Genomic DNA, 23,113 nt, shown 5'->3' on the forward strand with positions numbered 1-23,113 from the left:
GGCAAAGATAGATGAAGGTCTTTTGTTACTAAGAGGGCTTGTTCTGCTTTTTCCTGCTCATTTGGATGTGAAACTTTAGCAATAGAAACTAAAAAAATAAAAACCAACCAAAATTTATTCCCTTGTGACACAGCAGTTGGAAGCTCTGCACAGTGCAGTCATTGGTGTTCAGCCACCATCTAACTCCCATCCTGGGGGCAGCTGAAAGCTCCTGTGGAAGCTCTTCTAGGTCACTGCTCTGCACACAGCTCATGGTGCCTCCGTGTGCTTAGCATTGCTTTTCCCAACCCACGAGAATTTTTATTACATTGTCTGTAGCTGGAGTAGAAACTTCTTTCAAAGGGTAAAAGAGGAGCTTGTCACCATTCCCTTCTACCCTGAGAAGCAGCATTCCTCTGTTCAAAGTAAGAGCTTTGTGTAGGATCTCATGTAAAGTAAATCTCAGAATGCCCATTACAGGGGTATCTGGTTGAATACTATTTTTAGTGCCTTCAATTTACACATTCAGCAAACAGCAGAGCATGGCATGATCTCTATTAACAAAAATAGAATACCTCACAGTGTGCTGTGTGGTTTTGCTTGTTTTGTTTAATTTGAAATTAAAAAGTTGTCACAGAAGTTCAAATCTCATTTCTTCCTAAATTTCACCTTTTTACCTGCAACTGAGGTGAAAGCAATATGGCTGTTGGATTTTGCTGGGTTTTTTGAGTTCAGGTGATTTAATTGGTCTACACTTAGCAGGCTAGATGGCATTAATAAACTCATCAGAGAACCCAACAGAATTACACACATACAATTATTTATGTATATGAACATTTGTATGGTAATACACCTTGGTGTTGACACCAAGGTAAATACTGAATTTTCTCACAAATCTATTTTCTGTTATTTCTTTCAGCTGTACTTAGAGGAAAGGTTCAATCCTTTTCCCATAGCTATCTCTTAGCATGTGTAATTAGGCACTCCTCTTTTTTTGCTTCTATTTCTCTCTTCTTTAGTTCAATTTCACAAACTGATTTCCTGCCTTTTCTTTTGTTTTTGGAAAGATGCAGAGGTTTACTTTGGAACTTTCTGTTCTGTCTTTTGGGAATTCCCTTCTCACACACACTACACTCATTTTAGTGTTTCTAAAGTGGCAAAATTTGGTGAGTCCAAATATGAGTCTGTGGTACATCAACTATTTTTCACTTCAGCAGAGGAAACATTTTCATTTTCATCAGTAAGTGTACTAGTACAATAAAAATGTTTTATGTTCTATCCAAATGTAACTTTTTGCTTCCAGAAGTTACTGAGGGTATCAGCAGAAACCTTTGGATGCTAGTAACTTTTTAAAAGAAGAATCTATAACATGCTGACCTTGGTGGGCAGGAACTCTCGAGTTAACATTATCTTCTCAATCTTCCACATGGTGATGGAACCTCTTGGCAGAGGAATAATGAGTGACTTCCCTGTGACCAGCTGGAAGCTGATGACTTTGATTATTTTATAAACCAGTTTTAAATCCTTTGCATTCGCAGTGTTGTACTGTGTCAGACTGGTGAGCTGCTGCTGCCGCTGTTGCCTTGCAATACTCTCATGTGCATCCTGGTAATAGACTTCCAGTGGGAGGTGATGTAAGTTTACCACATGGCACAATGCCAGTTGCAGGCAGCAGAGGTTTTCAAAACATTATGGAGTGTATTTGCAGAAAGTTACATAGTGAGAAGTCAGGATGATGACCACAGACACATTCATATGAGGAGGAAGGCACACCATCACATGCACAAGGAAATAGCGCCTGAAGCTGTAAAGACCAGACACCTAAAGGCCAGGCTGTGAGACAGTTCAAAACACCATGGCAGCTAGTGAACCAATACATCAGCCTGGTATGAGAAGATGCAGGATGCAGGACTTAACTAAAATGTCCTTATTGACATTAATTTTACACTGCACAGGGCTCTATCACATGGAGGTAATTTCAATGAATCGTGACAAATAGCTTTTGTCTGGAAACTAAAGTTTATTCATGTAGTCAAGCTTGTTCATTTCTACAGCAGAGATTACTTAATTGTAGTATATTTCAAAGTGTATATGTATATTTCAAAATGCATTGAAGTGGCTTGAATCAGCAATAGTTAGAACTCAGCAAGAGAGACAGTCAGGCTTTTTTCACTGCACTGACATGCCATGAAGCTTGCCTTGCTAGTACTTGCATTAGTGTCTCATTAGAAATTAGTAGTAAACCATCCTTTTTGTAATACAAGAAAGAACTCTAACCTGACTGAAGACCAAAAATTACTTTTATTTTCATAATTGCATTTAACTTTCACAGAATTGTTAGAATGAACCAGAACACTACGAGGTTCTTCGGCATCTTGCTCAGCACTGAACAGTAAGAAGACTGTTAATGTTAAAAAAAAATGCAACTAGATTTTCAGAGTTGGAAATCTACCATGAAAATTAAAAGGTAGATTTACAGCATAATCATTGAATGCATTTCTGCTGAAAATGTCTAGCAGGTTACAGCCTGTGTGGCATGTCATCACTCCTGCAGCCAGAGTATTACTAGAAGTTGGTAATTTACCAAGGAAAAAAAGACTTTGATATGGAAGCATCTGTGCCATTTTCCATCTGTACTGACATTTTCTGTGCTTCACAAGTAATAATAATCACAATAAAAATATATTTCAGGAAATTTCATAAAGCATACACAAACAGGATGTGCCCTTCCTGTGCACAGAGTCAACAACTGTTCTGTGACATGTGAAACTTCAAAACAGAATTCAGCTGGGGCCTAAGTGATGTACAGGCTTTGTACTGTCCTTTGCCTGTGAATGAGTACCATAAATAGCATGGAGGTATCTTAGTGAGTGAAGAGTTTGCACTTACTGTAGCTATTGATGCTGCTTCTGTTTGTATTTAATATGATTCAAAAGTACCATCAAATCTAGAAACACCAATTTGTTTACTACATTTGAATGTGATCTGACTCGAAGAAATTGAGGAGAGATGAAGAACAGCATCTGGTTTTATTAGTTCCTAAAAACCTTCACAGTATGTGGTGCTGGTAGTGACAGAAAAGGGAGACAAGATTGCACTGGCATCTTTTCTACCCAGAATGTTAATGTCAATCATGAGTAATCAAATGGCTACAGTAATTATCTTAACTGTTCCCTGAATTTGTATTGCTTGAGATGTATTTACAATGCCTCTGTTGCCACAGGATTTGTGAACATGTGCTTTAGGAGCTGCTCCTACACATTCTGTACATGCAAGCAGGCCTCACTGGTGTGCGTCATTCCACCGACCTCATCACAACCGTGGCAGGGAGGAGCAGCCTCATGGAGCACAGTCTGGATTTCTGTGAGAAGCCTGAACTGCTGCAGGCACTGAGCTGATGTGTATTGTGTCCTTTTGCTGTTCCTAACATGCCTTGCAGCTTCAGCCATGTGCAGTGTTATGAATTGTACCATTTCTAGTACCCACCTTCCTCTCGGGGCTAGCTTATGGCTCTGCCTGAGGCACTGCATTCTGCCATAAAGCCACAGTCACAGATTAGGAGTCTGATGCGGGTGGGAGACAGAAAAGAAAAAGGCTGGAATCAACAAGCCCAAGTCAATGCCAGGCTCTCATTAGTCCCTTGGCATGGGCTCAAACTGCAAGTACTGCTGAATGATCAAGAAAAATAGGTATTTAATTTTAAGAGCACTGGACTTTCTACTTGTGGATGCTATATCTGTGTGCTTAGCATGCACCACATTTATTTTATTTATGATAAGAAAATGAAGATTCAAGTAATTAAAAATCCCAGTCCCTTGGTGATGCTGGTGACTTAATTTCCCTGGTAAGAGCCCTAAGATCTTTTAGGAAGCCTACCATGCCAAACATTGTGTCGTGTTTAATCCTGTTACTTGTCCTTTATATGGTACTCCTGGTTGACGTCAGTGGAAACTTGACTTGTGAGAGTACAGAAGAATCAGGCTGAATGGATTTTTCCAATAGTAAAATTGAATGGAAGGAAACCTTCTGAAAGGTACCAAAATCTTATTCCTTCTTGCAACATAAAGGAATGTTTTTTCCTTTTTTCTTCAAGGATTCTACCTTTATGGATTTGTGTATCCCTGCATTTACTGACTGTTGATATACTGGATAGCATGCCTGGCAGACTGGAAAGTGATTGATACAAAGCACCTATAATGATCAAACAAGGAATGACTAATAAATGTGTAACATTTAGGCATTAACATCCCAGGCATTTCTAAATAACTTCTGTGTATACAGTTTTGCCATCACATTTCCATTTTGTGGTTACTAAACCATATGAAGCATGCAAATGTGAGGATACACACTGTGTTGATCACTAATAAGCTTTAAATATTTTCTGCTTATACTTGAAAGGGTCTGAGAAATGCCTGTAATTTTTGTAAGCAATTTCCAGCTGGTTCCGTTTGCTGTTACCAATAGTACCCATTACACAAATAGACTTTTCTCCCTCCTCTTACAAATACAAACAAAAGACACAGATTTTACAATGCTGAATGTAAATGATTAAGTCATTCTCGTGTTGTTATTCTAGATTTACAATGACCTCACTGAAAACAAAACATAGACCCCCGTGGTTAAACCACAACAGAACAATATTAAAACCAGATTTGAATAAACCATCTTAATAAGAAAATGGGGTTAAGTTACAACGTCATTTTCATACCGAAAACTGCTCCGAGCAGAAAAAGACAGACACAGAGAAGACTTCGAACAGGACCATCTGCAAGCGCACTTGGGCAGGAGCTGCCTCTCGGGGCCAGCCCGCCCCACCGCAGCGCCGGGCCGAGGGAGGCGGCACTACACGGAACGGAGCCGCCGCTGGAAGGGCTGCCAAGGTCCGATCCCTCCTGTCCTGCCACAGAACACCGGAGCGTTGCGCAATAGGAAAACATCTAAAATATGTATTGTACAGTTTTGTTCTCGCTAATCCAGCCTCGAGAGCGGTAGCTGAGCCGCACTCACAGTTAAGTGTGTAATACCTCTATGATAAGAATTACACGTAAACGCAGCTCGACCTGCCGCTTCTCAGGAGGCGATCAGAAAAAACGCACTACGGAGCAATAAGCGGTGACGTCCCCGATCTCCCGAAGCCCCGCCACAGCACCCCTCCCCAACTCCGCCGATCTCCGCCTCCAAAACCGGGCACCTATGACAAACCCTGGCTGCAGGACCCTCCAGCACGGCCGAACTGCCCTGCCGGGCTGCCCTCTTCCCTCTTTTCCCTCCGCTCCCGGCAGGGAGCAGCACCCGACCGCCCTGCCGCGCCGCGCACCCGCACGTACGCACACACAGACACAGACCGAGGGACACACGGACGCACACCCGCTCCCTCTCTCACACCGCACTCTCGCACCCGCCGCCCGCCCCGGCTCCCAGCGCGCTGCTCGGCCCAGCCGCCGGCACCTCCCAAGGTCACGGCGCCCCGCAGCGCCCGCGCAGCGCAGCGCCCGCAGGTGCGCGATGCGCGGACGGAGGGTGGAGGTGAGCGCGGAGGGGAGCGCGCAGGGGACCCGGCGGGCCCGGCACCCCTCCCTGCCTGCGGCCGCACCGCACCGCCTTCCTGCTGGGGGCGCTCTTCGCCGGGCCCGCAAGAGCTCCGCGGCCGATGGCGGATTATAAAGGGACCGCTCTCTCCGCCCCCAGCGGAGTCTCCCTCCGCCCTCGCCCGCACTCCCCACCCCTCCTCTGGCCGCAGAGAAGGGCATGGAGTTGGCGGGAGCCTATAAAAGCCCTTGAGAGCGCGCTGGGGCCACGGTGCTGTGACAGCCTCCACGGGCAGAGCAGGGCCGCGCACCATGTCCCACCACTGGGGATACGGCAGCCACGACGGTGAGTGCCCGGCGGTGCAGGACACCTGCCGGCAGGTCCCCGGGAACCGCGACCGGGACGTGCCCGCTGCTGCCCCGCGGAGCCCTTGCTTGGAGCGGCAGTGAGCTCGGTGGCGCTTTTTTTCTCGTAACCTTGAAATGCACCTGCGCCCGGGCAGCGTGTCCAGTGCTCCGCACGCTGTGCCGGAGCATCTCCTGCTTCCCTGCTCACATTCCTTTACTTCGGGAAGGGAATTCGGGCGCTACTCCACAGGACGGGGTGTCCCCGAGGACTGCCCCGCCTCAGCCGCCGAGGCTGTGCGGCTGCGGGTGCCTCGGTGCCCAGGTGGGATCTCCGCTCGCCCCTGCTGCCGCTACCGCCAGCCCTCACAAGTGGTACGCAGTTAAAGGCTGATGCTGGCGTCCGAACATCCCGATTTCCAGAGGGAGGGTTATTGCTTTTCTCCCCCGAACTTTGTGTCTTTTCCCACTGAGTTGCTTTCCGCTGTCTCGCAGGACCCGCTCACTGGCATGAGCACTTTCCCATCGCCAATGGAGAGCGCCAGTCGCCCATTGACATCTGCCGCAAGTCCGCCAAGTACGACTCCTCTCTGAAGCCTCTTAGCTTCAGTTATGATGCCAGCACGGCCAGAAGCATCGTCAACAACGGGCACTCCTTCAACGTGGAGTTTGATGATTCTTCTGACAAGTCAGGTGAGACCTCACCTTGGTGTGCAGGAGGGGAATGGCAGAAATTGCTACTAAAACTTACTAAAATGCATACTATATCGATAAGGGTTTTTTAAGGATGAAAACATACCAAAATATTCTGGCTTCTGTAAGGTGAGGATTCAGCAAACAGGAAACTGATCCCGTTAGAAGAAAACCAAGGCTGTCTAGGCAGCTAAACTTCAGAGAGGTGAATTCGTTTATTTTTGTATAAATCAGAAGGATCTGGATAAGGGCTTGGCTGTGATAAGAAAAAAAAGTAAAATATTTGACAGGAATAATTTTAGGCATAGGTTATCATAAGCTACTGATCAAATGGTTAAAAGAAGAGGCAAAATACATTGTAGGGGGAAAATGGCCTTAGAATAGCGAAGGATTACAGTTAACTTGAAGTGGAAATAGTTTCTTTGGTTATCAAAATATTATTTCATATTTCTGAAGCCAGTATGCTCCCAGGTTAGTACAGAATCAGAGGAATGATTTGGAAATACCTCTTTGTTCTTTTGTAATTAAAAAAAGCATTATCCCCGGCGTTTCTTGGTGCTGGTCTTTCTACATAAAGTGTCCGACTCTGATGCGTTCCAACAAAGTTTGCTAGCAGGCAGTCGGGTCCACAGTGTCTTGCTGTTCATTGTGCTCTGTGGCGAAATTAAGCACAGAATCCTGCAAAACTTTAGTAATCCTTACTGGAATGAGCAGCCTTTCTGATGGACAGACTGAATCCAAGCTGTCCTTGCAACAAGGCTTTTGTATGCTGTCTTTGGTTGTAGTTTTTCATATGGCTGCATTTGCAAAAGTCATCATCCTGCCACAATGAATGTGCCTTTATTTTTTAATTTGGACAACAAAAACAATCCTGTTGTAAGTCACTGCCTTCTCTATACACTGCCTGATTTAACTTGCTTGAGCAAGTGTCCTGTTTTTCCTAAGTGTTTTGTTGGGCATGTCATTTAGAGAATGGTGCTGAAAGCAAATGATCTGTGCCTACTAAAAATACGAGGTTTTTGTAACTAATGTAATACAGCAGTATAACAGACATTCAGCAGTGCTCTAAGAATTTGACTTTGTATTTTAACTATAGTTTTTATGCTGGACAATATTAAGTGGTCAGATATAAGTGTTAACTGTTGTATAAATACACATAGGTCCATATATAATTTACAAAAAGCATCAATGTTGATATTTGTACCGTTTTAAAAAAGAAAGGAAAAAGGTATTCTGATCTCTCTTTATTTTTTTGAAACACTGGGAAGCTAAAGGAGCTGCATTATGTTCAATCTAACAGTGTCATGGAGAATAAGGTAAATGAACCAGAGTAAAAAAAAAAGATTTTCTTCCCAGATACATGCAAGTCTACTCCTGCTCTCACTGAGCCCAAAGGAATCAGGTTCAGGTCTCCACAGTGCAGAAAAACTATTGTGTTCACTTGGTGTGTACCTAAGTCTGGAAAGAACTGTGAAAATCAGGTTGTGAGGAAAAAACGGCAGGAACATAAAATAATTTAAAGAACCGTCTGCAGTAAGAATGCTCTTTATGAGAAGTCAGTGCAGAACCAGAACATCTGTGACAGGGATCCTTTGACAAATATGCAGTGACACAGCTTTCAGAGTGGGAGGATAGGAGATGCAAGTAGAAATATTCTCAGTATCTCTATTAGTGAAGCAAAAAATCATTATTCTTAAGAAACAAAAACCACAAAACAGATTTCTGTGAAGCTGGGTAAGGGTGGATCATTCACTACTAGACTTCCTATTGAAATTTACAGTGCATAGAATCTACCTGGCAGCACACTTAATGGCTTCATTTGTATGCGGTTAACTAGGTAACCTACTTTCCTTACACAAAATAGAGCTGTCTTTGACTTGTATCTGCTTGATTCTGAATTTGAGACTCAAATGTGAATACCCAGTTCTTGCTTAGACATCACACAACAATCACAAGGAGAAGCTATGTGAGGTTATGTGATGTGCTGGTATCTTTTACAGAAGACAATGGAATAATATCCTGTAAATACTTCCCACAGGCTGTATTGCTTGTTTCTATGAGCTGTCCCATGTGTGTTAACGAATCATCTGTAGTAGTAGGCACAAAATGAAGTAATAAGATCATTGTTTGTGAATAATCTTCAAGATGAGTAACTGCACGCAAAGTAGATCCATTTCATTAAGAACCGTCAGTCTCATCACTAACAGCACTGAAGCAAACTGAACAGCAGTTCTAGGTCTTAGTGTCTGTTTGATCACTCCTGCTCTTCTGAATATACAAAATGCAATTTAAAATATAATAAATAACATTTAATAATAAGGTAATAAATAATACAATGAAAAATATACAATTGCTATTAAAAAAACCTCCAAGCAGGTAGTAATAGCATAATGGAAATAGGTATTTTCTATTTTGTATGCCTGGAGCCTTTTCGAATGCTTTCTCGGGTTCGTATGTAGAAACTGAACTCTGAGCTTCCCCATTCAGTTGTTACTTAGTCAGTCTTTGCCTTCAGTTCTTGCAGTTGATTTCTTAATTTTCATGTCCACTGTCTTTTAGTAGTAGTGGAACATAAAGTATTTGTAGGCATTCATCTTTTAAGTTCTTTAATTTCAAAAATTTCTTCTTCATTTTGACAGCAAGAAGTCATTATGATAAAGGTGTCACTAGGAATAAAACTTTGAATTCAGGTTCATCCAATCTCATGATGGAACCAGACCTTCCATGTATGAGTGAAGCAAGTGATGACGATAATTCTTAAAATAAGATGTGTTACTATAATACAGGAACTTTAAAGCAAAGGAGTCTCACTATGGGTACTTCTTTTATCATATTTTAAACATATTTTGCATATTCCAGTCTTCTGTAAGGACTTGTATATCACTTCCCCCACTTTAAAAGACAGAAGTAGACAGCGACCTGTCAGAGACATAAAACCACAGGACATGACTCTGCTCAAAAAACCCTCAAGAGCCTGAAAGATTTTGTAACCTGCCTAAAGTGTGTTCTCTGTGTGAGTTTTTCCAGAGTCTTTGAGAATTTCTCAAATTCAAGTGAGATGTTCACAACGTAGTCTCTGTATTCTGTATTTTCTGATCAAGTGTTTGATGAGCTTATAAAAGAAGTCAATCAGCCATGAATTTATTCTATAACAAGAATATGAAAATATCATATTTTAGTTGTAGAATCTGACAGAAGTGAATTGCAACTATGGTGTCAAACTCTGGAGACTTGATGAAATGTGCTGGTAATTTATGCTTGTGGCTAAGTCTCTTAATTGTTTCCTTCTCCTTGCTGCTGAGCTAGAGTATTGAAATTCAAGTCAGTGTCCCAAGTAAATCTGACACTTTTGCAAATATTAAGTCATAGTAGAACTTAAAAATTATGAGAAGACCTTGAAAATGAAAATACTGTATTCGGCCTTGATGCTAGCTCCCCTTGAGAGTCTTTAAGTAGTTGTAATCCAATATATTACCTGATTCTTTCTATAATTGTAAATATTAATGCATGCACTTCAGCTGTCTTGAATTATGACTCACTGTAAATAAACTAATCTATTTTGTCACAGTGGTGATTGAAAAGCCAGTGCATTAGCACTGCTCAGTTGGCAGCGAGTTTCTTGAAAATAGTGCCCCTGTTACTCTTCTTCTACACTTCCACCTCAGCTGGTAAATGGAAGAAGAAACATGTAGGTCTGCTGTCTTTAAGGCACATCTCTTAATCAAAGTCACTGCTCCTGGTCTATTTTCAGTCTTCCCAGATCTAAAGATACAATATTAACCATGCCAGAATAATATTACATGTCATCAGTTTAGGGTCATACATTGAAGGTCCACATTGCTTAAGCAATGAATGTGTTGATCCTTTGGAATCAGAAATCAGAGAACTGACTGATCATAGATTTAGGGGACTGTATTCAGACACCTGCTTACGTCACAAGTAATGTTGTGCATGGCTTGACTAAAAAGTCAGAGGTTTCAAGGGCATGTGATCTTTAAGTAATTTTTCCTGTGAATTGGGATCACCAGAAGCTGCAAAGTCTGAATAAACAAGTGACTTGAATAGTTCCAGTATTTCCAGGAACTGGAAAGGAAGATGAGAGGTCATGAGATTAGTCCTGCATGTTTCAGGTCTTAGTTTCTTTACAGAAAACTATCCATCTTCATTTACACTGGCGTGGGGTTGGTTTGTTGGTGGGGGTCATTTTGTTTTTTTTTAATGTTAACATGCCATTTCTGAGCAGAAATTTGACTTGGATTTTGAATTTAACAATCATGGAAACTTCCTTCTTTCCCTTTTGCTAATCCCTCCTCTAGAGGCGCTTTTAATGCAAAACCAGGAGAAACTAGTCAGCTGTTATCAGCTGGGGCCACTTGGAAAAGTTTATTTTTAAGCTGTAATGAAACTGTGTGCCAGATGTCACGATTACCACTCTTCTCAGCTGATAATTTGTTTATTTACTTACAGGCATGAGGGACTGCTGCGTACTTAGAGGCAATGCTCCCACCTTGAGTTTGCTAGTCCTTCATTAGATCTGAGCATAGTATGAACACTGTCCAGTACAGAATTTTCAGTACAGTGAGCAGCCACTGCATTAGTATTTAAGTATTACTATTAGAAATTAAATCAGTAGATACTTTCAAGAGAATTTTAATGCTTCCAGCTTGGTTCTCAAAGTTGTTGTGAGCCTATATAGTGTGAAATGTGAGGGTGGAAGGCTGGTCAGAGACTCAGTACAGCATCTTGGGATTCTCAGAGAACTCCTGTATAAGAGACTATGTGAGAAATAAGCTCTACTGGTCCCAGGGAGCTGGAGGAATGTTAAGAACCTAAATGACTGTATCCTGAAGCAGGTCAGAGTCTTCCTGGCTGCTGCCCAGTCTGGATGAAATAGTTCAACTGAGGTGAATTGGAACCACTGACCTGCTGCAGATACACACGTCTTCAGACTTGCTGTGTTTTGGCAGCTCTTTCATTCTGGTCTATCTCTGTGGAACATCCTTGTAGCCTTATCAGGCTAAGTTTCTAGCAAGGTCAAAAGTAGGATTTTTTTGGGGTTTTTTTCCTCATGATATACCTTTTTTTTTTTTTTTTCTCATAGTGAAACCCATTACAGATGTTTTCTGCAAATATGAGCCCTACAGTCAGATGCTTCAGTGCTGTCTTGCTCTTGTTGCTTGTCATGATACAATGTCCTAGGAGGAATGTCTGAAAGAGATAACATAAAGAAGGAAATAAAGAAGGAAGGAAACATCTCACAAAATGTGACTCTGTACTCCACTTTTCACAGAAGTGACAGCTCACCCTAACTGAACTCTAGTCTGTCAGATGGGAAGCCCATCCTTGCATAAGAACACAAGGCTAATTCCTGAGCATCCTCATAAGAGCCTCTTTCATGTCATTAATAGTACATGGTGCTCAAGTAGGTTTTCTTTCTTGCCTCAAGTAATGCTTTATCTGCTTTGTCTCTTTGTCCTGTTTTCCATTGTACAGATGTCTGTGTACGCACAAAAGCTCACCAAATATTAGCACTAATGTATGTACTATACACATGTTTACATAAACATATGCCTAGAATATTATTTAGATGTCTACTGAGGGCTGATACAAAATCATGGTTTTCTTTGTGCTAAAGCAGTGTGTGTGAGAGAGGGCTGTTCTCAACGGTAGATGCTTGAAATACCCTGCTGCTGGGTTTTTATTTGGTAAAATCTCAATTAGAATTAATTCTCCAAGTCTGGAGCTTTTGGACATCTACTGTACTCTAGTGGACCCATTATTTCAGCTCCTGGAAGGAGCTTTGTAGTCAGTGATTCTCCTTTGTAGAACATTTTCTCAATCTGCATTTTTCTCGGATTGACAAACTTTACAGTGGTATTTTTTCTTGTCACACTGATTTGTATGACAGGAAAGAATTCAGTCTAACTTATTAAGCAGTCTTGTAGCTCCTCCATTTTGATTAGTCCTTTGACGTGTTTATTGGCTTTATGAAATGCATTAGTCTTCTCCTCTGTATAAAGAGAGCATTCCATAGGAGTTAACTAAATAACAGGAATTCCCACTGTATTCCTGCAAAAATTTAGATGTGGATGCTGCCACTTCCTGAAAAAAGGTATGAAGTGGTCTACAGTATTTTTTTACAAGGCTGTTCTGTTTTGCATTGGAAGGATAACTGCTCACCAGCATGCCTTTAAATAGAATGCTGAAGGTGTGTAGCCTCAGTAAACAGCTGTACCAGATACAGTAAAACACCCTTTGATTTCTGTGTGTTTTCAGACATCCCAAGAAAGTGTAATGGAGCCAAATCAACTTCACCTTCTGTATCCCACAGTTGGTATAAGTCACATAAATGGAAGAGTTTGTGTGCTTATTTGACTTTCCTGAATAAATGCTGCTAATACTTGTGTTCACCTCATTTAGATTATGGTATGTGATAATTTAACAGTGGAGTATAATTACTGGATGTTACTAGTATAACTTTTCCAGTAAAGGGTAGAAGATAGAATGGTAATGGGAAAAAATTTACCATTTCTTAATCTAAGGAAAGTAGCTCCAAATTTGTCTAATAAGTGTCCAAAAGTGGAAAAGAAGAAAGGGCACTGTCAAACTGTCACCTCTTGGGCCCATGACCAGGTTATGATGTAAACTCTCTTGAGTAAATGGAATCTGTGAGAAAATGTTTTTTCAGCTCATCTTGTGCTGTCTTCAGACAGTGCTGCATCTGAAGCTGTGATGTGAAAGGATCACAGCTACATAGGTATTTTCAGGATGGTTTTCACTAATACTGATTTCAAAAGTAAGGGAGCTAATGATGAAATGCTCCAATATGGATCTGAACATCCCCATTCTTTTTAAAGAGGGGATGGAAAGGTTGGACTTTTTTTCAACGTGGCCTCAAGCTGATATTCCTGTCAGATGGAACAAAGACGGGGAAGTTGCTGATATCGATGTTGTTCTGATTCTCTGTGAACTCTTATATTGCAAAAACTGGTAGCCTTTATCTATGGTTTCAAAAGCTTGTTCAGAAAAAAAAAATAGCAGTTTAATCATTCCTACTTTGCCTTTTAAGTTTAGTTTTACTTTCTTGGAAAGACTGAGAAGTATTAAAAATAAAATAACTGCTTAACATAGGCTAGAAAAAGAGGGCCATTCTGTAATTAAGCCTGCTGGATTTGTATTCATTCACACTAATCTAATTATTACTTTCTTTGAATGCTCTGCTGTGAGTCAAAATAAGCTAGTGCTGGATTTGAGAACCACAGAATGAGAAAAGTAAGCAAAAACTGCAAAGGGATTTTTTCTGCATCTTTTGGGGTTTTGAGACTATAGCAAACTTTGTGTGGAGAAATAACACTGCAAATGAACTCAAGACCATTGCATGGTTCTGCTTTTCAGCATGCTTTCCATTGATTAATAATGGCAGATTAACCTGTGCTGTGCTAGTGCTTTCTGAGGCCAAGGAGTGGTGGAACCTCCGTCCATTTGTACCTGCAACAGCCAGCAAGACCCTGAGCTGAAGGAACCAAAACATTGTAACTCCATGGCATAATTTTAAAATGAAACATGATATTGTATACATTAAATTATTTTTTATCTGTAAAGACACAGCAACCAGTTGCTTCATTTCCAAAAGGAACTAATGCCCTTCTACAGCTGCTGTTCTGAAACAAGTCCTCAGACTTGTAGCCCTGTGCTTGAAACAGTTATGCTTCTTGGCAAATAGCACATGCGGAGATGTAAAAGTAGAGTAAGTTAAGTTCCTGTTTGATTACCTTAAGTAGACATTCTTCTTTGGATCACATAGCTTGGAAATAGGTAGGGCAAGTCCTGGTCTGTTGGCTACAGTCTTGGAAATTACATAGGTTGCAGTGGAACATCTATTCATGTTTTTCAAATAAAGATATGTGTTAGGAGACTTCTAAATATACTTACCAAAGGAGCCCTCAGCAAATGCTAGATTTGTCCACTGAACCCAAATTTTGCATGCATAGGGAGCACTGGTGGAAACTAACGTATTTTCTAGAAATCTTACTTAATTTTCATGCATTGCAAATTTTTAGAGAAATCTTCCTCACCTTATTATTTATATCCATGGCTGATGTTGTCCATGCTTGTATATAATGGGACTTTTTCAAACCTGCAGCCACCTTTTCCAATCAGCATTTGATCCATGTTTTCCCACATGCACGTATTGTGCCAGTGTTTAGACTAACTGCAGACTGAGAGGAAAGCATTTTTACTCCACAGAATCATTTTGTGGCACATACACAGAGCACACTTACATGTAATATCTGATGTCAGCACTCTTCTGTCACTTTATTGCATATATATATATTTATAGAGAGAAATTGGTGTCTTAAAATATCTAACACTTCAAATTACCTTTTGTTTTTAAACTTTTAAATATTGACAACTTAAAGACTTAATTTTGAATTTGGATTTGAGATGCTTGGGGGGGGAAAAAAAAAAAGAAAAAATCCCCACCCAAACCACAAACTGGTGTGAAATCTTTCTCTGATAACTTAGATCAATAGCTCTATTTAGTAGAACTATTTGTTATTGTTCTGTGCTTTATACTGCACTAGAGCAGACATTGTCTGTGCCCTGAGCATTTTTTAATGGTAGGACTTCATCCTGCATATCATAGTGCTGATTGGTCACAATTGCAGTAGAAGGGTAAAACTAACAAGCAGAATAAGGGAGCTTGCTCTTGTATAATTCAAAGTGTGGCTGGGAACCTCACTCAGAGCAGTCCCATAGCATGAGTAATGCCAGATAATGGAGAGCATAAATAAACAACTCATTTCCAAAAAGTCCATCTGTGTAGGCACCGCCATTTTTTACCACAGTGGGAAGGACATGAGATTTGAATTCACATCTCTGCACTGTCTTGTCCTGTGCCTAGTGCTTTACCTTCCTGCAAGAAGACTAACCCATAGCTAACAGGTGTTCAGGTTTCAATTGGAACCAAATACATTTTACTCAATCCAATCTGCCACAGGATTTGCAGGATTAAGGCCTAAATGGATAAAGTGTCTAAAATGAAAGGACAGACTACATTAGTACATGGAAGATGATTCAGTCTTCAAATGTACTTCCTTGCAATGTTCCTATATGGGCCTCTCACCAAGGGGCTTTTTTTAATATATTTGGTGACAGAAAAGTTACATCTTCCCTCATCACTTGTAATACTAGCATGCCTGTTAAGTTGCTGATGAGATGCACACTGTAAAGTCACTTATGTTTTTATGCATTTATTATCGATTTTGGTGTATTGCAGTAATGTACCGTTGAGGATGATCTGGAGCAGCATGGCAGCATGCAATGAACTGTGAATCACATAAAAGACTTGAGATAGATGTTTCAGTTTGAAGGGAGACTTGATAACAAAAATTATGTGAGTCACTAATAAAAGGTCTTTTCTTTGCAGTGGTGCAAGGAGGAGCAATGGATGGAGTCTACAGGCTGGTGCAGTTTCACATTCACTGGGGATCCTGTGATGGCCAGGGATCTGAGCACACCGTGGATGGTGTGAAATATGATGCAGAGGTAGGCTTTACCTTCTCCAGTCTTCTTTGTATAATGAGGGGGTTTTTTTAAGTATTCCACCACAGTAGCACTTTGACTACAAATCTTCGTAGGAGATGGTTACTATAGACAATTTTGGTATGATGCCACCTTAGAACATAGTCCTTGCAAGAGCACGACATTAGACTTGTAACTTTTCTCAGCTACTTCATGTCAAAGAGAAACAGAAAACCCCACATTAATAATACCTGCTTTTTTCCCCTGCTTTCTCAGTGACTCTTGGAAATTATGAAAAAAAAAGAGAAATTGCAGCACATTGTACATGCGCATCCCCTTTTCCTAGCTTCAATTTTTAACATCAGAGGTATTTATAAAAGCAGCAGAATAAATTTTGGGGCAGATATTTTCATATTTTGGTAGCAAAGAATCAAGGGTAGCTGTAAAGAGGGCAGACAGTGAAGTGCAATCTTCCTGTCTGGCACTCTTTGTGATACCCCTGAGACTCTGGATGTCCCTCAGACCACTTAAGACTCCACAGGACAGTCTGATACAGAAACTGAGTGACTTTAGTGCCTTGCATCCCACCTTTCCTCATCCCCTGTTTAGGAATCTTCCTCTGGTTTCTGTGACTGACTTCTAAAATATATTAGCAAATACACATTTGTGGAACATACCTGTGATTTGCATTGAGAGATAAAAGAAATTGCCCCACAAATTCATTGGCTCTGCTGCTTTTTCATGAGGGAAGTAGCTTTTGTCTTATCTGAGAAACTTTCAATTGCCTTCTGTCTTTCATAGTCCCATAATTGCTTGTTCAACTTGATTTGCAGATGTGGGGAAACAGCCTGATGAACTTAAATTAGAAATAACTTGAAAAATAAAAAGAAAGTAACATTCTGGCTAACATGACCTGGAGATTAATTTCATATTCTTTTCCAAGTCTTTCCAGTAAAGGGCAGGACTGTTTTTTTTTTTTTTTTTTTTAAACTTCCAAATTGTGAGTCAAATCTGTAGTTAGTGTGTCTTCTCTGCTTCTTCTGACACTGGCAATATATGTCAGTGTGGTAAGAACTCCAGGATATATAGCATTAAAATACTACATCGAAATCCTGTGGGCTGTATGTGGGAAAAACTTATGCTGAAGATAACAGGAGTTTCACCACATGAAAAGCAGAATGATACAGCCACAGCTTGCCTTTAAAACTCACCAGGGACTAGGAGTGAGGAGCAAAATAAAACACATTACAGAAATCTCTTTGAATAAATGAAACTTTAAAGTAGATAAATAATTCAACAAATTCTTAACTGTACACAAAAGCTTTCAAACCTCAGCAGTAAAACACCATCTTGCTCTTAATAAATTACTTCCCTGCATCTTTATTTGTGAAGTATTCTGGATGGAATATCAACTTTACAGTGCTTCTTTGTTTTCTTGCTCCCAGCTCCATATTGTTCACTGGAATGTAAAATATGGTAAATTTGCTGAAGCTGTGAAGCATCCTGATGGTTTAGCTGTGGTGGGCATCTTCATGAAGGTTTGTTAAACTTTTTCTTTTTTATGATTTGTCCAGCATATTCATTGTGTTGTGGGGAGAGCCTGAGAGCAGAAAATAGAGAATAAGGCAGCATTGTCCTGTAGCGTCCAAATCCACAGCAAACTAGGTGGTGCTCCAAATTCTTACCTTCCTTTATCTATAAAAATTTGACACTGGCCATGGAGTATGACTGCCATCCATCACTGTGGCAGCCCTGTAGCAACATTCTTGCCTTCATCAAGACGCTGATGCTACCTTACCAGTGAAAGGTGACGTGCATAAGTGACCAAGCTGTGTGTGTGAATCTGCAGTGTGACCAGCCTAAATAACACCTATTTTCATTTTCTTGTCACTGTTAAATGCCAGGGTGTTTTGTGTTTTGTGTTAGTTGAATTGTCTTGACATCTAGCTGGAGGAGGTGTCTGCTCCAGCAGTATGTAGTATTCCATCCTGGCCTCACTGAGGGTGACTATTTTATTAGGAGGGTGACTTCCATAAAAGAAGAACAGCTTAGGTCCAAAAATAAATCCACACACTGTAAATGAAAATAGCTTCATTGTGTCCAATGTCCTTGGCTGACCCGTTTGTGCTCACTGTCAACTGGCATGATTTTACAGAGCCTGTTTAAGTCACTGTACTGCTCCTATTATGTAATGAAATGCAGCTGGAAAAAAGTTTCCTTGAGAACTGTAACAGAAAACTGAAGGTGTCATGAGGATGCATGGTGATTTTTATTTTCTTATGGTTTGTGTTACAGGTGGGAAATGCCAAGCCTGAGATGCAGAAGGTTGTGGATGCTCTGAGCTCCATTCAAACCAAGGTAATACTTGCTGTCTGTGCTGATGGACACCCATCACAACTGTGCTATGTTATCTTCTTTGGAAAGTAGAGTTTTTTACTTCTTCCCAGCCTCCTGCCTATATGAAAGTAAAACAAACTTTCCTGCTATCAGTACAGGTACTCCTTTAATTATAAAAGTAAAACAGATTGGAATTAAGTTGAGGTAGAGAGCATGGAGTACTAGAAACAGTGATTATTTCCTATCTTTGTGACTACATTTCTCTGTCTTTTAACTGTATTTAAACCTATAGAACAGGATTAATCTTCCTAATCTAAACTACATTCCTAGATGCCCTTTCTAGTCTGTGACAAAAGATGGAAAAGGAATTTCCCCTCATCTGTGCATCTGTGGGTTAAATTTCCTTTTTCCAAGAGGGCATGCTTCTCTTGGCTGTTTCTAGATAGAGTTCAGATAAACAGTTTGATCAGGATATATAATTTAAGGGAAAAAAAAGTCTTGCTGTATCTTAAATATTGTGTGCAGTGTGTGTGATTTTAGTGTGCTGAGTAATGAGAAACTAAAAGTACTTAGTGAGTAATTAGGCACCTTCATAGTGGGTAAAGGCCAACGAGAAATGTGGACAGGAAAGGTAAAAAATGAGACCGTGCTGTCATATTTCTGATCAGGTGCCCTTTGTGGTAAAGGGATAATGCTGCTTACTGCAATGGGCTCTCCAGCAGGTCTCACAGCTTCTGTGTTTCCCATGCAATCGGTGTACGTGGCATCTGCAATCTCATTGTTTTTCAGGCAAGGTTAAACCTTATCTCTAAGACCAAGGAACATAAATGCAGCATTTGATATGAGAAGCAATATCTTGAAAATCTTGTAAGAAATTTATTGCTGAGAGTATTTAATCCAAAAGGTGCTAGAGTTGGCATCCAACACTTGATGCCAAATTCCATTTCTGCCTTCCTACAAACGTGGAGCTTTCCTAGGAAACCTCTCTGCTGCAGTCCTAGTGTGTGTATGTGTTCTCTCCCTGACATCAGCCCATCTGCTTACTTCCTTGTAGGGAAAGCAAGCTTCCTTTACAAATTTTGACCCCACTGGACTCCTTCCTGCATGCAGAGACTACTGGACCTACCCTGGCTCACTGACAACACCACCACTGCTTGAATGTGTGATCTGGCACGTTCTGAAGGAGCCCATCACTGTGAGCCCTGAGCAGGTAGGTTTCCAATGGATGGTGCCAGTAGATGTGTCCTGGAGTTGCCCTGATGGCTTCAGTTCAGCCCACCAGGTGATCTATGAAGTGTCAGTGTTAGTGCAGAGCTGTGCAGGGTATTAGCTAGCACCACGAGTCAAAAATATCTGTCTGAAGGGGTAATCCTCTTTTGACAGGACTCTGCTTCTCCCTGTGGATGTAGTTTGCTGTAGAATGTAAGGCTGTCTTCTATTTGAGCACTCCAGGGAAGGTGGTGGGGGAAAGCTAAAAAATTATCAGATATTTTCCAGATACATGGTTAGAGCTGTCATGTGGTAAAAATCTGGAAAATTGAGGCACGCATGAAAGGACCATTTGCACATGCAGAGTTAGTCCAGCATGTATTGTGAGCATCAGCAGGTTTGCTGTACATGCAATTACCTCTCTGGGTGTTCTTGCCCTGAAAAGGCCAGGTTTACAAAGCACCTGGGGACCATGTGTGCTGCATCCACAGTCTCACACTGTGAGTAGTAGTTGTAGAGTGTACAGTAGAGCTGTAGTTGATCCGTTGATTTTCCAGCATTTCCAGGACACTGAGCTCTTTTTGCAAGTTATTTGTCACAGAACAGACTGGGAAATCCTACGCAGCTTTGTGAAGATTCTAACAAAGCTCCCATTGTTTGGAAGAGGCAAAATTTACAGATTCCACAAGTCTGCTGCCTAAGAAAATACTCTGCTGACCAGCCTGAGAAGGATAGTCTTCCTAGTAGGAAGGAGCTTGTGCAGATTAAATCACACTTGGCCCCAGTTTTCTGTACTATCCATTAATGAAATTACATACAGGCAAGATTCCATTTTTGGGTTCAGATCTGTGTGCTTGAGAGATATAAATAGAATCTAGAGCCTATAAATACAAAACAGCCCTGAAGGGCTTTAGTTTACACTTCAAGTTCCTAAGTATCTTCTGTTGATGGTAGATATGCTAACAACCTGCACCTAATTCTAGGGGGTTTCTGACAGGAAAGAAAATGCAACTGAGCTGTTTTAGAAGTTAACATAATAAAAGATAGAATATGTGATGAAGAAGATCTATTGGAAGTAATAACTATAGCAGTGTTTGATTGTCTTTAATAAACTGCAAGGGAGCATTAAAATTGACACTACTCCAAACTATTCCTATTACTGTTGATAATCCAAAATTTGCAAATATAGTTTTATTATAAAGCAGGAGCACACCCACCAAAATAGTGGGTTTTTTCTACTCTACCTACTCCAACCACCTACAAGTGGTAAAAGTTACCACTTATTTCTCCCTTACACATCCCTCCATGTTATCGATAATATTTCCACACTGTGTGGCAGTTTGCTTTTTCATTCCCATACTGATCAAAACAAGAACCCATAAATAAGAGTATTGATTCAAGGTTTAAGGTGGTTAGGTTTTCCAAAGCTGAAAAGAAGCTGAATATAACAGTAGGGGATAGCAAGACTGCTATCACTTGGTGTGACACAGCAATTCCTGGCAGAGGTTGAGCTCTGAACTTTGTTCTGGTTGGTCCTGAATGTGGAAAAACCTGGTCTAGAACCTGATTTGTAGGAAATCCTGTATCCCACCTACATACATTCATTAGCACTTCTACCCATCCGTGTGAGATTATGTTTGGGATGGGTTATTATTTTGGCACAATCTTTTTGTGAGATTTGGCAATTCCTATTTAGACATAAAGGTGCTTTTGTTACATCAGATTGTGTAAACACCAGCTGTACTTTAAGAACAAGTATTATAACTATACTGTATGCTCCTGTTGATGTAAAGCAGTTTTCCCCTCTCACAGCATTTGAAAATCAGGATAATTTGAATTCATTCAACATCTTTATTTTGACCCAAGGGTAAAGCCATTTTTAATTGTTATTATTTCAAGTGGACTTTAAAAAACCAGCCGAAACTGTATAACTTGCAGAGGATTCTGAAAGGATTTCAATTCATGTCTGGATCAAGGACAAACAGCTCTTTGCTTGTGGAGTTCAGAAAATGTGCGTCTATGTCCTTGTTTTTTGTACTTTCACAGTTCTTGCCAGGATATTTTGTGGATAGGAGAGGCTATGTCAGGGCTGGAAATGGTGTGGATGAAATGCAGACCCGTGGGTGCTGATGCCATCTCTAGGCTACTAGTACTGGCAAAACTTTGGGTCAGAGCTCTGCTTCAGGCCCAAGATGTGTAGTTTCAAACAGTCCTGCTGAAATGAGAGGATGCATTTGAGGATATTTGTGCCTTTTCCCACAGATGTGCAAACTCCGTGGCCTTTGCTTCAATGCTGAGAATGAGCCCGTGTGCCATATGGTGGACAACTGGCGCCCATGTCAGCCTTTGAAGAGCAGAGAAGTCAGAGCCTCCTTCCAGTAACCTCAGTGCTGAGAGTGTTAGGAATTGCTGTGTGTGAGGAGCCCCTTTTGCTAAGCCCAAATCAAACCTTGCCATGTGTGCCCAGGCAACATCTTGTCTCCCAGATCCATTCTTTCTTTTGCTCTGCATCTGAAATGCCAGCTATTGAAATGTGAAAGGCTCTTGGCCGAATGGGGAAGGGTTCTTAAGGTGTGGGGTTGGGGGAGGCAGGGGGTGGGTGGCTGTGTGCATTTTTGGTGACTATTACTGCCACTGACACTTCGGTATGACAGTAAGTTGGCCACTTGGGAGAGGATATGGTGGTAGCAAAATAAGCCATTTTAAGAAACCTCATCTACTGGTGTGATAGTACACGTAACTAACGATAACTTGAAGCTTTGTAAGAAGCACAGGAATACAGAATCTAGCTATAATTTAGAGAAAAAAGGTATTTTGAGAAAGTTAAGCAAAATGAATATTTAGAATTAGACTTAGATTTTAAGAAACTGACATGTAAATATTTTTGAGACTATTTTGCATTTTTACCCGTGCTGTCAACAGCCTTAGTTACGTCTTAATGGTAGTGTTGGGTTTTTTAATTAAAAATGTTCTAAATTAAATGTTATCTTTAAAAGTTGTTATTACCATAGAAATAAAGCAAAATATCTTTTCATTGAAATAATATAAGTTCTAATTTAAAAAGGAAAATAATATTGTATTTTAGATAACTTCTCTAATAAATCTATACTTCTATTTTTGCTTTCCTGCTGTTATTTTAATTCTGCTAAGGAGTCACTAATCTGTTTATATGGTTGCATATTAAACATAATTACTAAACATATACCTTGAGAATTGGCTTCAGTGACACTGAACATAAATGTAAGACTATATGGATATGTTAAGAAATTTTCTCTAATTGGGTATCTTGTGTCTGATAGTGGAAGGAAGTGTTAATTTTGAGCAATCACTATAAATTTTCTTCAAAACTGAATGTATAATGAAAGATGCTCTCACAAAACTTTTGAACAAAATTCTACTGGAGAATGGGCTCATTAGATTTTGTTGCTAGCTTTTAAATTAATTTATTATGAGTTTGCTACCCCATCAGGAATCACTTTTTAATTTATAAGGTATCA

General features: G+C 40.5%; 1 protein-coding gene and 1 long non-coding RNA gene across 2 annotated transcripts; one reads left to right on the forward strand and one right to left on the reverse strand.

Moving 5' to 3' along the window:
• Window positions 1-1,979: 1,979 nt before the first annotated feature.
• Window positions 1,980-5,600, reverse strand: LOC132336055 (uncharacterized). Its single transcript, XR_009488798.1, has 2 exons — window positions 4,688-5,600; window positions 1,980-4,170 (listed from the first exon to the last, which is right to left on the reverse strand). It is a non-coding gene; the product is annotated as an uncharacterized LOC132336055 (long non-coding RNA).
• A 92-nt stretch (window positions 5,601-5,692) lies between these two features.
• LOC132336050 (carbonic anhydrase 2) lies at window positions 5,693-22,730 on the forward strand. The gene is made up of 7 exons (XM_059863132.1): window positions 5,693-5,853; window positions 6,348-6,545; window positions 15,976-16,094; window positions 17,516-17,608; window positions 18,366-18,428; window positions 19,462-19,617; window positions 21,879-22,730. Exons 1-7 carry the CDS (start codon window positions 5,820-5,822, stop codon window positions 21,996-21,998), a joined length of 783 nt encoding a protein of 260 aa, XP_059719115.1. The 5' UTR covers window positions 5,693-5,819; the 3' UTR covers window positions 21,999-22,730.
• Window positions 22,731-23,113: the final 383 nt, after the last annotated feature.

Source organism: Haemorhous mexicanus, chromosome 1 (genome assembly GCF_027477595.1).
Source record: "Haemorhous mexicanus isolate bHaeMex1 chromosome 1, bHaeMex1.pri, whole genome shotgun sequence".
Classification (NCBI taxonomy): domain Eukaryota; kingdom Metazoa; phylum Chordata; class Aves; order Passeriformes; family Fringillidae; genus Haemorhous; species Haemorhous mexicanus.

Coding starts and splice junctions, on each gene's coding strand:
- LOC132336050 (XM_059863132.1), top strand. CDS start 5,820: ATGTCCCACCACTGGGGATACGGCAGCCACGACG. Junction 17,609..18,365: donor TGGTGGGCATCTTCATGAAG/GTTTGTTAAACT, acceptor TTTGTGTTACAG/GTGGGAAATGCCAAGCCTGA. Junction 19,618..21,878: donor TCACTGTGAGCCCTGAGCAG/GTAGGTTTCCAA, acceptor CTTTTCCCACAG/ATGTGCAAACTCCGTGGCCT.